The following is a 14,104-nucleotide window of genomic DNA, read 5'->3' as shown; positions in this document are numbered from 1 at the left end:
TACTGCTGCTGACGCGACACATCAGACATGCCTAAGGGGTTTTATAATTCTATCCTAATCCAGGTCATTCACTGTCAAGATGCAAAAGCAGGTGATATGATGTGGTAGTTGAATTCTGCTTCAGCATTAATCAGATGGTATCTTTATCTCCCTAAGCAAGTACATCATGCAAGCCTCAGATGGATTGGCAATTGGATGCATCATTCATGCAGTGTTCCCGGACAACTAAGAGCTTAGAAAACCTCTCTCTTCATTCTCTCCTCTCCTGCCCTTCAACCTGAGCAACAACCCAAAGAGGACTAGACACAGCTGCACCAGTAGAGGAATCCTACTTCATCTTCCAAAAGGGTACAAAGGAGAGAGAGAAGAGCCTGGTGATATCCACCACCTTTCCTTGGCTAATATTTGTGTACAAAAGGCCAGATCCAGAGTCCACTGAAGTCAGTGGAAAGACTCCCACTGCCTTCAATGGTCTGTGACTCAGGTCCAAGTTGAGCGGGTTTCCACCTGCCAAAGCAGTCTTTGGGTGTTTATGAAGGACACAGGGTGAGAATGACAAATGGTTTGCATTTTTGCTAATCACTCCTGACTCCCCACAAGAGTGATGATCTTCACTAGCAACATGTAATTGTCTCACCGTGTTCTAGGAGGACGCACTTCTAAGATGACTTCTTCTTTTCTATCCATGCTGCTGAAACAGCTTCTAAACCAGTGCCAAAGCTGAAAAGAAATTGCTGGAGAGAATTAGATTGTACATGTGCCGCACAAGAGATTCAATTATCCAAACCTCCATTTCCAACCAGCTGCCAACCTGTTTCCCTCTTCTACTGATTCCTGAACAGCTCAGTATCTTCGGAGGGTTGATTAGGATTCAGCTGTATGTCACTTTCCTGACAAGCTCAAAGAGTTTTTTGAAAGAAAGGAACTCAGTTCAAGCATTGATCTTTGTAAGTGACAAGACCCACCATGTACATTTGACCCATGAAAAGCTTTCTTGTCAATGAGAGTTGTGACTACAGATTCAGGTTCTGATTCTCCACTTCTTTGATCCTGCATCATCATTGATACCTGTGAACAGTAAGACTGCATCCTGTGTGTAAAACATTATTCCATTTGATAACATTTGCACAGGTGTAACTGATGGCAAAAGGCAGTGAAGAATCTGGCTAAAAGAGATACAAAACTTTCCACAACTCCTTTCTTAGTGTCTCTAGTCAGTAAAAGCACAGCAATAAACAACAGCCAGGATTTTATTGATTTGAAAATACATCTAACCATAGAGAATATAGTTTTAGTTTGTCTTTCTGAACAACAGTAAGGAACAATTTACAAAGAAAACCAAAAGCATGAGTAAAATATAACAGTGTGAAGTTGAAATATGCCAAGACAGACTTTAGCAGTACTTTTACAAATGTTATAATAAAAGCTACCATGCTCATTAATCTCATATAGAGTGAGTCCCAGAGACCAAAATGGCATCCTATGGGTAAAAGCAGCAATTTGTTGTAGGGCAACATAAGGTTTAACACCAGTTCATACAGTACATTCATAATCCTGTTAAATGTAATTCTTTTTCCAACACATCCTTGTGGTAAATTTATCATTAATTTCCCAAATGTATAAGAGGTCTGTCTTTTAAGGTTTCCCACTGTACTTAGCAAAAACTAAGCTTGGTACTATATGTTTTAGAATTATGTAGGTGCCAATCATGGGTCCATAGTGAAGGTAGAGTTACATTTTGTACATAAAGCCAGGATGCAACCTCTGCTTATGAAAAATACAGATTATTCTCCCCAAACTCTCAGCAATTACTCAGAGAAGAATGAATTTTCTGAGAATTTACAAGTAAATCTGTTAATTAATTTTAGGAGTAAATTAATTTGGTAAAAATGAGTCCCTTAAGAAATGTAGTATCCAGTGTCAGACCTTTTTATTTAACCTCAATTATCTTATTAAGGAAACAATACAAACTCTTCAAATTTCTCATACAGTTAGAGCTCACCAAGAATTTGTGCATAGACTAATATTTGAAGATTTTTATTTATTTTTCAGATAAATGGTCATTTTAAACTATTGCTGAAAGTCCCTCCCTCCGCAGGAGCTGGAGATGAAGTTCTATTACAGAGAATTCCATGAAAAATTGCCCTCTTTTGAATTGGCTGCTACCCCCTATTGTTCTGAATGGGAGTGAGTTCACATGCTGCCCTCAGCAAAGGTGTCCACTGCCTCCATTCAGCAAGCTCCTCATGGCGCAGAGAGGATCACTGTCTATACTCTGAGGACTTCACGGTTATTGGAAACAATGGGAGGTGGTGGCCATTTTGAAAGCAGGCAATTCTTTGAGATTTTCTAAATAATTTTATGTTCCAGCCTCTGCTGAAGGAGACACTTTCGGTTATGAAAAGTAACAGAAAAAAATGACCATTAATCCTAATTATTTCATTCCCAAACCAATCCATTGCACTAGATCTGCCCAATAGAAAGGGCACGTGGGTGGAGAACTAGGGTGAAATGTGGAGGGAAGGAGGTAGACAGAAGCTGGGGTATAAATGCAGGTTACTTCGTGCTGATCTGTCAATGCACAACAGTTGTAAATGCAGCTTAACTAGCCAGTACAGTCTGGCTACTTAGTGCTGCTCCCAAAACCCATCACGCAGCTAGAACCTACTGGGAAGCCTGGCCCTAAAAGTAAAAATAAAACACTTAAGTTTGATACTTCATATCTTGAAATCATTAGCAATATCACACTGTAACATTCTCTTTGGGCTTCTCGGTCAGTGTTCATGTATGAATTTTTAATATTTTTTAAAGGATACGCTCGACAAAAACTAGAGAACTTACATCACTAATTTAGGGTAAAATACATTACAAGGATGGTGTAACTATTCAAAACACAAGCATTATAAACCCAGGATATTCAGCGTTAAGGTTAAGCTTACAAATATGTTGAGCTATAGAAATGCAAGTTAAGGCACACAAACAACCATAATTCTTGTCCTTAGTGACACCAAAAAAAAAAAAATCTGTGTCTTTAAAAATCAATTTAATCTGGGACTGAAAAACTAAAAAACGTTTTGATCATTAAGGTATGTTTCTTGCAGGTTGTAACTACAGGAGAGAGTTAAGGTGGTTTGGGTACCCTAAGTAGGAAGACAGAAGAGGCAATATTCAAAGGGATGTAATGGCAGGTATTTAGGAGAGGTCCAATATTATACAGGAAAACACCATCTTTATCTACTGCAGAGTTTTAATGATTAGTTCTAGCAATAATTACCAAATTTCTATATTGCTAGAAAATGTGCACTTCATAAATAACAAATTGTGCTCTTTCAGTATCTACATGTGCTCAAGAAATATGGGAAACATTACTAGAACTGCTGGTTTTAGCTAAAATTCCAAAGCAGACAGATAAATCACAAGGATGCCATTTCGTCAGTACATTTGTCAAATTTTAAAAAAATCTCTCCCCTTTATCTCACTGATGAAATTGGTTCAGAGACTATCACTGGCTGAACAGGGAAGCTACAATACGGGGAAAACAGAGCAGCAACTCACACTGCATGTTTTCAAGTCATTTAATTTTTTTAAAGAAAATCATGTCGTGTGTGACAAGGGTTGTGGAACAAGGGCTCTGTATTCTTTATAGACTATCCCTAAAGTAGCTCCCAACTCAGTGAAATCAGTCGATTGACAGAGCAAGTGGGGACAGAAAAGACAGTCAAGCGTTTCTGGAGCAAGAATGACATATGACAGTTAAAAAAAAAAACAGTCATAAGAAAAACGAAAGTAGGAGTGAAATTCCCCCCTGGCCTAGGCCCACAAAGGCCTACGTACCTCTCAAGTGGGACTTAAGTGGCTTGTGCCTGTCCTCTGCTGAGAGGTGAATTTTACCCAAACAGAAGAGCTAAAATTATGCTGTCTACATTACAGCATCAGGAGCAATTGCTTCCCTTGAGATGGCTTTTAAACCACCAGTAAAAATTATCATTAACATCTGTACTTCTATTGCAGTCTTTAGCTACAGCAAAACCAAAATTCTGTATGGTAAGAGGCTGCTAAAAAATAAAAGGCTGAGTAAGAGTAACACTTTGCAGCATCGCAGCCTTCAATGCAATCTTGGTCTTGGGAAGAAAAGTCAATCTATATGAGAAGTGTTTATAGAAAGGCCATCCAGAGTCTCAACACAGGAAAAAAGAAAAACCTCTTCTAAAAAAACCACATTCAGGAACAAAGACCACTTCTAAAATGTTTACTTTAGTAATGCTGAAAAAGATGGATATCAAGAGTCGTTTGGTGGGTCACATCTGCAGAAAGCTCAAATGCAGGCAAAGAATCCATTAACAACCCCCTTAGGAAAGGATCAGGGTTGGAATTTGTTTTTGGACATTAAGTAGAATGTATACAAAGCAAGCTGATCTGAGAGCTAAGTATATAGAGCAAAAAAACCTCCCCTCTCTGCAGAGGGTCAACACATGAGCTCACATGGGACTTTAGAGGTGCAAATTGCATCCATATGGAGTTGCCGAAAGAAAATATTCATCTGGCTCATCTAGTTTGCCCCATATCACAATAATTGTCTAATGCATTTCTCTGCCAAAGGCTCTATCCTAGTGTCAAAAGTCAATTTGTCTGCCTGCACAATGTGTAGCTTCCCAGGGAAGGGAAGGGAAACAAAGAAGTAATATGGCTCTGTTCTCTCAGAAAACCCACGGTAATACTTAAATGTTAGGGCCTCTACGACACAGGTGCACACTCAGGCAGAAAGGAAAGGATTGAGGAGAAGGAAAAAGAGGTGCAACAGCTAGATAAGCAAGATCCTACTCTTGTAACTCTGGGTAGCTTTGTACCGACCCTGACCCCTAGACTTTTAGTGTGAGAATATGTGCTTGTTTTCCACTGGTCTCACCACGGCCTTTATCCTATTATACACATAAGCAAACTCTTTCCCAATGGCCACCCTCCTAACTCATTCTGTTTAAATAGAGTTACCATACGTCCGGTTTTTCCCGGACATGTCCGGCTTTTTGGTAATCAAACCCCCGTCCGGGGGGAATTGCCAAAAAGCCGAACATGTCCAGGAAAAATGCTGCCAGCCGGGCACTTCCCCTCCCACGGCTGTTGTGCTCCCTACCTTGACTCTTCTGCTCTGTTTAAAGGCGAGCTGCCCGAGCGCTACCGGCTTCGGGCAGCCTCCATGCTTCCGGACCCTGAGCCGCTGGCCGGGCAATTCCCCTCCGGAGGCAAGGGGGCTGCCCGAAGCCCAAGCGCTACCGGCTTCACGGTTTGCCGGGCAGCCTCCAGACCCTGCGCCCCCGGCCGGGCACTTCCCCTCCCGGACTCTGGCGGCTGCTGTGCTCCCTGAACTACTGGGCTCTGTAAGTGCCGAGCTGCCCGAGCGCTCGGCCGGGGGCGCAGGGTCTGGGGGCTGCCCGGCAAACCGTGAAGCCGGTAGCGCTCGGGCAGCCCTTTTCGCGTGGCTGGGAGGGAGGAGGGGGAATGCAGGGCGCTCAGGGGAGAGGGCGGAGTTAGGGCGGGGACTTTGGGGAAGTGGCAGAGTTGGGGCGGGGCCAGGGCCCCTGGAGTGTCCTTTTTTTTTATTTTTTAAATATGGTAACCGTAGTTTAAATCACCAAAAGGAAAACACTCAGTGTGCGAATTAGATGTCACATACACAAGGCTTGCGGAGCGCTAATCAATTTCAATGGGAATTGACATATTATGCATGGATTACCACACAAATTACAATACAAGCCTGACTTAAAAGATGGCCTCCACTTACCTGCACACACAGTTTACGCACTGTCATTCGTGCACACAGAGCATGCTAAGGGATATATACATGGGCACAAAAATTGTGTGCATACAAGTGGATTCTAAGGGTAGGTCTACACTGCAACTGGAGATGTCATTGCAGCACACGTAGTCACAGCTGAGCAAGCTTGAATCTAGCTAGCTTGGGTACCAACAGCAGCAGCACAGACTAACTGCCCAAACCCAAGTATGCACTCAGGCAGCTAGCCCATGCTGCCATGGCTTTACTACTCTTGGCACCTGAGCTAGCTAGAGTAAAGCTATATCGGGTACGGCTTCACGTACTGCAATCACCCCTTGGACTGCAGTGTGGATATACCAACTTAAAGCCCCTGGACACACCTACGGTGACCAGACAGCAAGTGTGAAAAATTGGGACGGGGTGGGAGGTAAAGGAGCCTATATAAGAAAAAGACCCAAAAATCGGGACTGTCCCTATAAAATTGGGACATCTGGTCACCCTAGACACACCAGGCCCTGTGTGCATTAGTTGGAAGTCATGTGAGGTCAGTTCCCATTCATTACAATAGAACCCCTATTTTACAACTAATTAGGGATTGAGGTGTTCAGAAAATGGAACATCTCAAATTGACAGTGGTACGGTGCTCACGTTGCAGTGTGATACTCTGTGTCTCGTTCTTCTTCTCCTCCAAACTACTCCAAAGCGATTTCCAGTGCATTGAGCCATTAGACTGTGAAGGGCTGTCGACTCATTTTTCAGTGACGCCATTTTCATTATGTGATTTTTTTTTCCCCATCAGGAAAAATGGGTTGTATAACTGGCTGTTTGTAAGACTGGTGTTCACAAAAATCACGGTTCTAAAGTATTTAAACCACTGATGGATGGATGGGGACATCATACAGTCACGTTATCTAATTCATGGTTTGGTTTTGGAATCAATTTGCTCACAATTTTTTTATTTCAGACAGACAAGCAAACTCCCCCTTTCCCCCTTACTGCTCTCTGAGTGTTCTGTTGGAACAGTCTCTGTTTCCAGGGGCTCTAATGTCTCTATGAAATCCAAACAATCCCAGTTTTTCAGGGCCTTTGTGACTCCAAGTACACATTCTATGGACACACACGCAGAGCTGAGCTAGGACCACATATGACCAAAAGCTATGGAAATTTGCCATGATTACAGTACATCTTGACTTTCTAATATGCACTGTTTATAACCCCACCAATCAGCCAACCTGCCTGCGGCTGTGCACGTGAATTAACAACCTGGCAAGATATCTGAACAAGAAATGCATTCAAAGAGCAAAGCCCTCAAGATAAGACATCCGCCTGACCAAATTCTGCTCTGAGCTTTGCATGCACAACTCCCACTGGAATATCTGAGAGCAGAATTTGTTCCACTGACTTTAATGTATGCTGGCAGCTCCCATTTGAATGTTACATTTGGTGCATTGACTGCAATGGAGTTACTCTGGATTTACATTCAAAGTGAGAGTAGAATGTATCCCTCAAGCTTTCTCTATAGACACTTTTCATTATTTTTCTGGAGAATACCCTGGGATCAGTTTAACGTTCACACTCTTAGAGCAAAATGGATGCAGTGTTGCTTTAACTGCAGCCTAATATATTACATTCTTGGGGGAATCTAAATTGCTGCAATAAAACACATTAGGCCCTGATCCTGCAATCACTTCTACCCAGGATGACCCCAGTGCCTGTGCAGAGCCCCACATAAATCAGTGGGGTGATAGAGGCCACCTGTGGCGATTCCATTGAGGGATCAGGGATAAAGTTGCTACCTCTGTTTCTGTTCCACAATTTTTAATCAGTGCTAAACCAAGCAAAGCTGAGGTCAAATGGTTTCTTAACCTGCATTGAGCTTTTTGTTGCAGTAACAGAACAATTCTCACAGTACAAGGAAAGTGACAGATTGGCACATCACTGAGTAGGTGCTATAGAGAACCACGCCGTTCTTAGAAGCAAAGATTTTTTTTCCCCCCTCAAAAAAATAATACCCCACTTAAATCACATTTTTTTCTCTATACTGTATATATAGACACAATTTTCTGGTAAACATTTACAGATATGTTTGCAACATTGAAAGATATATCTCCATTTGCATAAAGAGTCACACTCACTGAATTCAGTATACAAGGACACACAGTAATGTACAATCAATAGAATAAATAAATACTTTTGTTAGAAGTTATTCAAAAACACTGCTATTGATGGGCCCGAAGACACAGTCAGATAATACAGATAGCTGATATTGTGCAGGATTCTCAGCTATCCATTAAAAAAAAAAAAAAAAAGCCTGAAAGCTAGTGGTCATCAGAATTGTTGCTTGATAAAATACTACTATTTATGCCTATCTAATGGTTATTATTCCTTAGTTTTGCTATGTGAAGGTGTCACTTTGATCCCTTCCACTTTAGAACAAGGTTACTCAGATTATTTATCCATTCTAACATCTGAAAAGCTACAAGTGTAAAATCAGGAACAGGTCACCAGCGTAGGCGTGAGATTTGCTCTCTGCTTTAGGAAAAGATGAAAGATTCATAGTCGAACCTGAAGGTTTAAAGCCCAACTTCTTCAGTTTCCATGCAGACTATTTCAGATGCTAGTGCGGACTGTTTTCTCCAGTAAATTAAGCTCTTTTTGGCGTTTAATACAGCAGATTGGCTCTAACCTGGGCAGAAAATTGCTTCAGAGGGTTTCCTACCTCATGTGGATAAAGTACAAATAGCCTGCAAAATAAGAAATTAGAGAAGACAGATTTCCTCTGCTTTCACCTCGCGCTGTATTCTTCTTCAGCAAAAGGGTTCAGCAGGCCCTGCCCTTCCCTGGTTTGCAGTTACAGACTCTGCATCCCACTAGTACAGGGGGATGAGCTGCTTTGTTCACATACTGCAGACTGGCTCACTGTACTCTGCAACTGATTTCTGGAGCATGCACTATTTTCTTCTGGGTTTCTTCTGCAAGCAACGTCTGAGACACACAACACACAAATACAAAATACATCCAGTACAAAGAAGGGTTCTGCAGGAGGAGAAACAGAGGAGTCCCTTTCCCCTTCTGGTGAACACCACTCCCTCAGCACGGAGGGCTCTGGCCTAGCCCTGCTGGGGGAGCTGAGTGGAGGAAGAGAAAACACATTTATCACACATTTCATGGCTGGCAAACAGATTTTTGCAGCACAATTTGAGAGCAAGTACCCTTGAAAGAGCTACAGCAAAGCATTTTCCCAGCTGCCAGGAGCAACTACCGACTGGTTTAGCCATGACAATGACCTTCCTAGGCAGGTGGGAACTGACCCACTAACACAACCCACTTCTCTCCTTTTCCTCTTCTACTTTTTTTTACCTGAGTTGAAAAATAAACCCAAACTCTTGGCTGCACTAACCTCGCCAATTATCCTGCAGCTCAGTTTTCCTGCTGTTCTTGTGTGGGCCAAGGTGCTGCACGCCACAGCACCAGTGGGGCACAATGCTAGTGCCACTGCAGGGGAGCTGCCTTGGAATTGCACCACTCTGGGTACCCAGAGCAGAGAATGCTAAGCTTGGTCTATTTTCCTCCACAAGCCCACCGATGTCCAACTGGAGTCTTTCCATTGACGTCAATGGGCTAAGGATCAGGTTCCAGAAACACAAGAGACTCCTCTGGGCACAAACTCTGAATTTTCAAAAAAGCTCAAGGCCGGATTTTTCAAATGCTCAGGACCCACAGTTGGAACCAGACTTTCCAGTAGAGCTCAGCTCCTATGTTGGCACTGAAATACTTGGCATCCTGAGCTCTTTTGGAAACTTAGCCGGAGTTGGAACTCCACATGCTCTGATCCTGGGGTGAGGAGCAAACTGTCAACCCTAGGGAATGGGAGGAAAACAGAGACCCAAACAAGGAAGAGGGTATATCATAGGAGGAACTTCTCTGATCAGAGTCTCTCTGCTGAAGGCACAGCCTCACGCTCCTCCCCCAGAGCCGAATGCTGAGAACACCCTAGTTTTTACTAGCTTGAGAGGGATGCTGCCTGGCTTTCTTGTCACGTGGGGAAGCTGCTTCTTGGGAAGTGCTTTGTTCCCCTGCAGTATATGCTGCAAATTCAAAGGTGGACCAAGGGACAGCAGAGGCATAGTCTGCCTGTAGCCCACCCTCTTTGAGAAAGCTTTGTCTGGAAAGTGCTCTTGCTAAAGATGGGAACCATAACTGCAATAATACCACCAAAGCAAAGCAAGGCAAGGCAATGTCTGCCCAGGATTTGCTTCCAAAGTAGAAATGTTTGAAACAAAAAATAAGATGCAGATTTACAGATCTTTGGTCAATCACTGAAAACGAATGTTGAACTGAAGAACTAAATCAGGGGACCCTTCCCCTAATGTCTAAGCTCAACAGCATGAGAGCAAAGATAAGGGTACTTTCATCTTAGAGAGCAGCATGTGTCAAACTACCAAGGTTTTTTTGTCACAGGTGTGGCACTTCAAGAAAAAGGAGATGGGGAAGGAAGTGTTGGACGGGAGTCGGCGACGTCTCGCCAAACACCCCACCCTTCCCAGGCCTTTCATTTATTCTCAATCAGCGTCTGGACTTTGTACACGAGATCCCGGGCCAGCTTCAGGAGCTGTTTGGTGTTGTGCCGCTCGGCCATTTCTGGAATATGGAAGGAAAAGGAATTAAGAAACGATGGCTAAATAGCTCCCAGTCCTGAGAAAGCTGAGAGCCTGTCCAAGGTTTGCATCTCTCTGCCCATGCCACATTTTAGGAAGGGGCTGAAGCTATTCAGAGCAGTTGTGGGGCCCTGATCATGGCTGTGTCCAGAAGCACCATATTTAATATTTATGAGAATCATTATTAGCTAAAGAATCGCTGGGGGACTGTTCTCTACCGAGAAGCGTACCGTGTAACAAGTGGAGAATCTGAGGCACAGAGCAGCAAAGCAACTGCCCTCAGGCCACAGAGGAAAAGCAGAGTCCGGATTAGAACCTACAAGTTGCTGGCTCGCAGCCCTCTGCTCAGGACATCAGCCTAGTGGCCTCTCATAAGCAATCTTGCCCCATTCTGTTTCAATAAACGCTAGTGATTAGTATAGACTAACCTACCCTAACCACAGAGACTTGCTGACAAAGACTGAGTACCTGCCCTAGATCCAGCCCAACAAAACTCAGGACGTACCATTGAAGAACTTGATGATATCTGTAAAATCCATGTTATTTTCCAAAATGATGTCCCGGTACATTTCCACCAAGGCCAGGGCTATGAAGAGGACATAGTGCGAAGAGGAGACGCGTGCAGCTGCCCAGATTGTCTCCCAGACAGAGAAAACATCATCATACACCAGCTCTGGAAAAGAGAACAACAATGGCTAAGCCAGGGCGTCGTTTAGGATGAGTTCAGGACCTGGAATGGGGCTATGGAGAATGCCTAGCAACAATGGCGAGTCCCTTCTTTGGAAGGTTGCAGAATTATTTTTCAAAGGGGATTTTGTTTCCGACTGATGGTTATTTGATATGGAAAGTTGTTTTTATAGATGGAAAATAATCAGACTCCTGCCAGAACTTAAGGACCTAAGTGCGGCCTGACTCTTATCTCACATCACTTCACTAGCCACTGGAGTTCTATGGGGGGACATGACAGAACAGTCAGTCCCAATGCAAAAGGTGATCTTAATTGGAGAAAGACAGAACAAGAGCCAATGGTGGGATTTAGCATCCAGCCAAATTCAAATTAAAAATAAGGCACCATTTTTTTAACCTTGCGGGTGATTAACCGCTGTAACAAACTCCCAAAGGAAGTGGAGAGTTCTCCATCTCTTGATGTCTTCTAATCCAGACTGGCTGCCTGTCTGGAAGGTACTTTTGCCAAACACAAATTATTGGGCTCAGTACAGAGGGTAACTTGTGAAATTCTCTGCCCTGTGTTTTCCAGGAGATCAGACTAGATGAGCTAATGGTCCCATCTTGCCTTAAAGCATGTGACTATAAAACATGACACCTCCCCGTGCCCAGATGTTAGTTATCCACATTATAGACTCTGTCTAATACAAATTATTTTCCCAACACACTAACATTGCTGCTCAAACATTAAAATACAACAAAGTAGAATGTTGTGACTGAATTACTGATAAATAAGGGATGACACCACCATAGCTATCAACAAGCTTAGTGTTCGCTCTGCTCACAGAGCTCGCTCCCCACCAATCTGACATTCCAAACCTACAGCCCGCCTACACAGGAACCTCCCCCCGCGCTGCCTTTTGCTGTAGCTTTGTGTAACTACCTATGGGGACTAGGATGAAGCCAGTTTATTGTCTCTTCCACCTGTGAGCGAAGATCTCCAAGGGGCGAGAGGAGAGGCCATTAGATGAGTGTGTCACAAAGCCCCACAGTGGAAACTTGTTTTTAAAAAAGGAGAGTCAGTTGTTGGCCCCCTAGGCTGTAAAAGCTTTGGGACTGGGGATGTTTTGCATGTATTGGCCCTGTAGAGAAAATGTTGGCGGCCGGGGGTGGGAGGCAAAAGGGGCAACAACAGGCAGCACTTTAAGCAGGGTCCTTTGCCGTGGCAGCGCTTTAAAGTCAGCGGGGTACGGGCCGGTACTGGTGGCCACTTTTTACCGGTACACTGTACCGGCCCGTACCGGCCCACTTTCACCCCTGGTGGGAAGAGTCCCTGGACGAGATCCCTGTGGGATGGGGGGTGAGCAGAGACTGGAACGGGGTCCCTGAATTTGCCTCCTCCCCCACCCCAAGGAATATCTGAATTTATGCCACTGCTTTTAAGGTAGAGGCACCCTGTGACTTTCCTGTTGCACTTGGTTCATCAGAGGCCTTGAGGACATGGCCAGGTCACGCCACACACCTCGCTTGAAGTCCAGGAGAAACCATCGATAGCAGAAGTAGAAATGGGTGTAGTCCCCATTCTGGTGCATCAGCTCAAAGAGCTCAGAGTCCAAGATCTGGCCAAAGAAAGCAAAGGGAGTCCAGAATCCAGTTAGTGTATGAGACGGCGCCAGCTATTGCTCCCATCCGGCCTTTCTGCCCTGCCCTCAACCCCCTCCACATGCTCCCTCAGGCCTTCTCTTCAAGCTCCTCTGGAGCCATAACACTCCCTCATACTGGGCGTTCCCCCACAAGCCCCTCCATAACCCTGCCCCCCACACCAAGGGTGCCTGCTCCAGAACCCTCCCCACTCCCCCTAAGAGTCCTTCTAACACAACAGGCGGATGAGGAAAAACCTTCCTTCGGCTGGTCTGAAGCGCCACCACCTTCTCGCCATGAGCCCCAGGCCCAGTACCTGGATCAGTGACCTCATGTTAGCGAAGTGGGTGTCCATGGCTCCCCCATGTGGGAAATTCTGGTTCATCCTTTTCATGAGCTCGGTGAAACAGCTGAACGCGAGCGCCTCTGCATGGGATAACAGAGAGTGTCATGGCTCTACTGCACTCATGCGTTCATGTGTGTACACACCAATTACATACAGGCACCTTGACCTGGGTGTCTATATGTACACATCTGCTCACACGCACATGCACACCCCCACAACTGAAAGTAACCAGCCTGTGTTGCTGAATCTCCACAGCAGAGAGCCAGGATGAAACAGGTCATGGTGACAGAGCTTCTCCCCCCGCACCCAGAGGGGTCTCTCCAGGCGGGAGGCTGCGTCGAGGAAGCGTGGACTCGTGCCGTCCCTGTTTGGGGGACAGAGCCAGACAGGCCTGGACACACCAGATCTGTGGGGCTGACTGAGCCAGCGCGCTCTCCCCACACCTCCCCTCTTAAATACTCAGCTAAACGCACTCCCTGGAGCTGCCGGGACCCCACCCACTCACCATCATCCAGGATGACCAGGAGAGGCGCCAGCAGGTCGCACATTCCCTGCACGTAGCCGATCTCAATGTGCTGCCAGATGTAGCTAGGGAGAGAGCGGGGAAGACGGGCTGTAAACTCCCCAGAGGGGCCGGGCCCAGCGTACTGCTCATCTCTTGGAGGGCAGCCCACCTTCCTGTGAGCAATGGGATGGAGTACTTGGCAGTAGCCTGCCTGCCCCACTGATTCCATGGGGCCAAAGTCTGAAGCCAAAGGGCTCGATTCCCTGGTGCCGGGCACTGTCATTACTGACTGGGTGGCAACCCACACAGCAGTGCACCAGGTGGGGGAATCAGACCCCCCGGATCCCCAACGACAACAGGCAAGTGAGGCCAAGTAAAACTGAGTGACGATGTGGACCCTGGAGGGAGGGGAAAAGGCACTGCTCTAATTAACCACTAGGCCCAGCAGTACAGTGCCTCTGGAAAGGACCTGCCAGCCCCACTATCGCTGGTGGCTAGGCCCTGGAACATCCTTC

The 14,104-nt window shown here is 45.2% G+C and overlaps 1 protein-coding gene across 3 annotated transcripts in view; it reads right to left on the bottom strand.

The window, feature by feature from the left end:
* Positions 1 to 1,232: 1,232 nt before the first annotated feature.
* SGSM1 (small G protein signaling modulator 1) overlaps positions 1,233 to 14,104 on the bottom strand; it is an 81,787-nt gene continuing 68,915 nt past the window's right edge. For all 3 annotated transcript variants that reach the window (XM_054006517.1, XM_054006519.1, XM_054006520.1), the window contains 5 exons: positions 13,590 to 13,672; positions 13,055 to 13,164; positions 12,620 to 12,716; positions 10,937 to 11,104; positions 1,233 to 10,414 (listed from right to left, as the gene is read on the bottom strand). In XM_054006517.1, coding sequence (XP_053862492.1) covers positions 10,326 to 10,414; positions 10,937 to 11,104; positions 12,620 to 12,716; positions 13,055 to 13,164; positions 13,590 to 13,672 — 547 coding nt within the window. In that variant the 3' untranslated portion in view covers positions 1,233 to 10,325. The remainder of the gene's footprint in view (positions 10,415 to 10,936; positions 11,105 to 12,619; positions 12,717 to 13,054; positions 13,165 to 13,589; positions 13,673 to 14,104) is intronic.

The sequence above is a fragment of the Malaclemys terrapin genome, chromosome 16, assembly GCF_027887155.1.
Source record: "Malaclemys terrapin pileata isolate rMalTer1 chromosome 16, rMalTer1.hap1, whole genome shotgun sequence".
NCBI classification, from domain to species: domain Eukaryota; kingdom Metazoa; phylum Chordata; order Testudines; family Emydidae; genus Malaclemys; species Malaclemys terrapin.
Note: the sequence above shows the minus strand (reverse complement) of the source record. Positions and strands in the feature narration are given on the sequence as shown.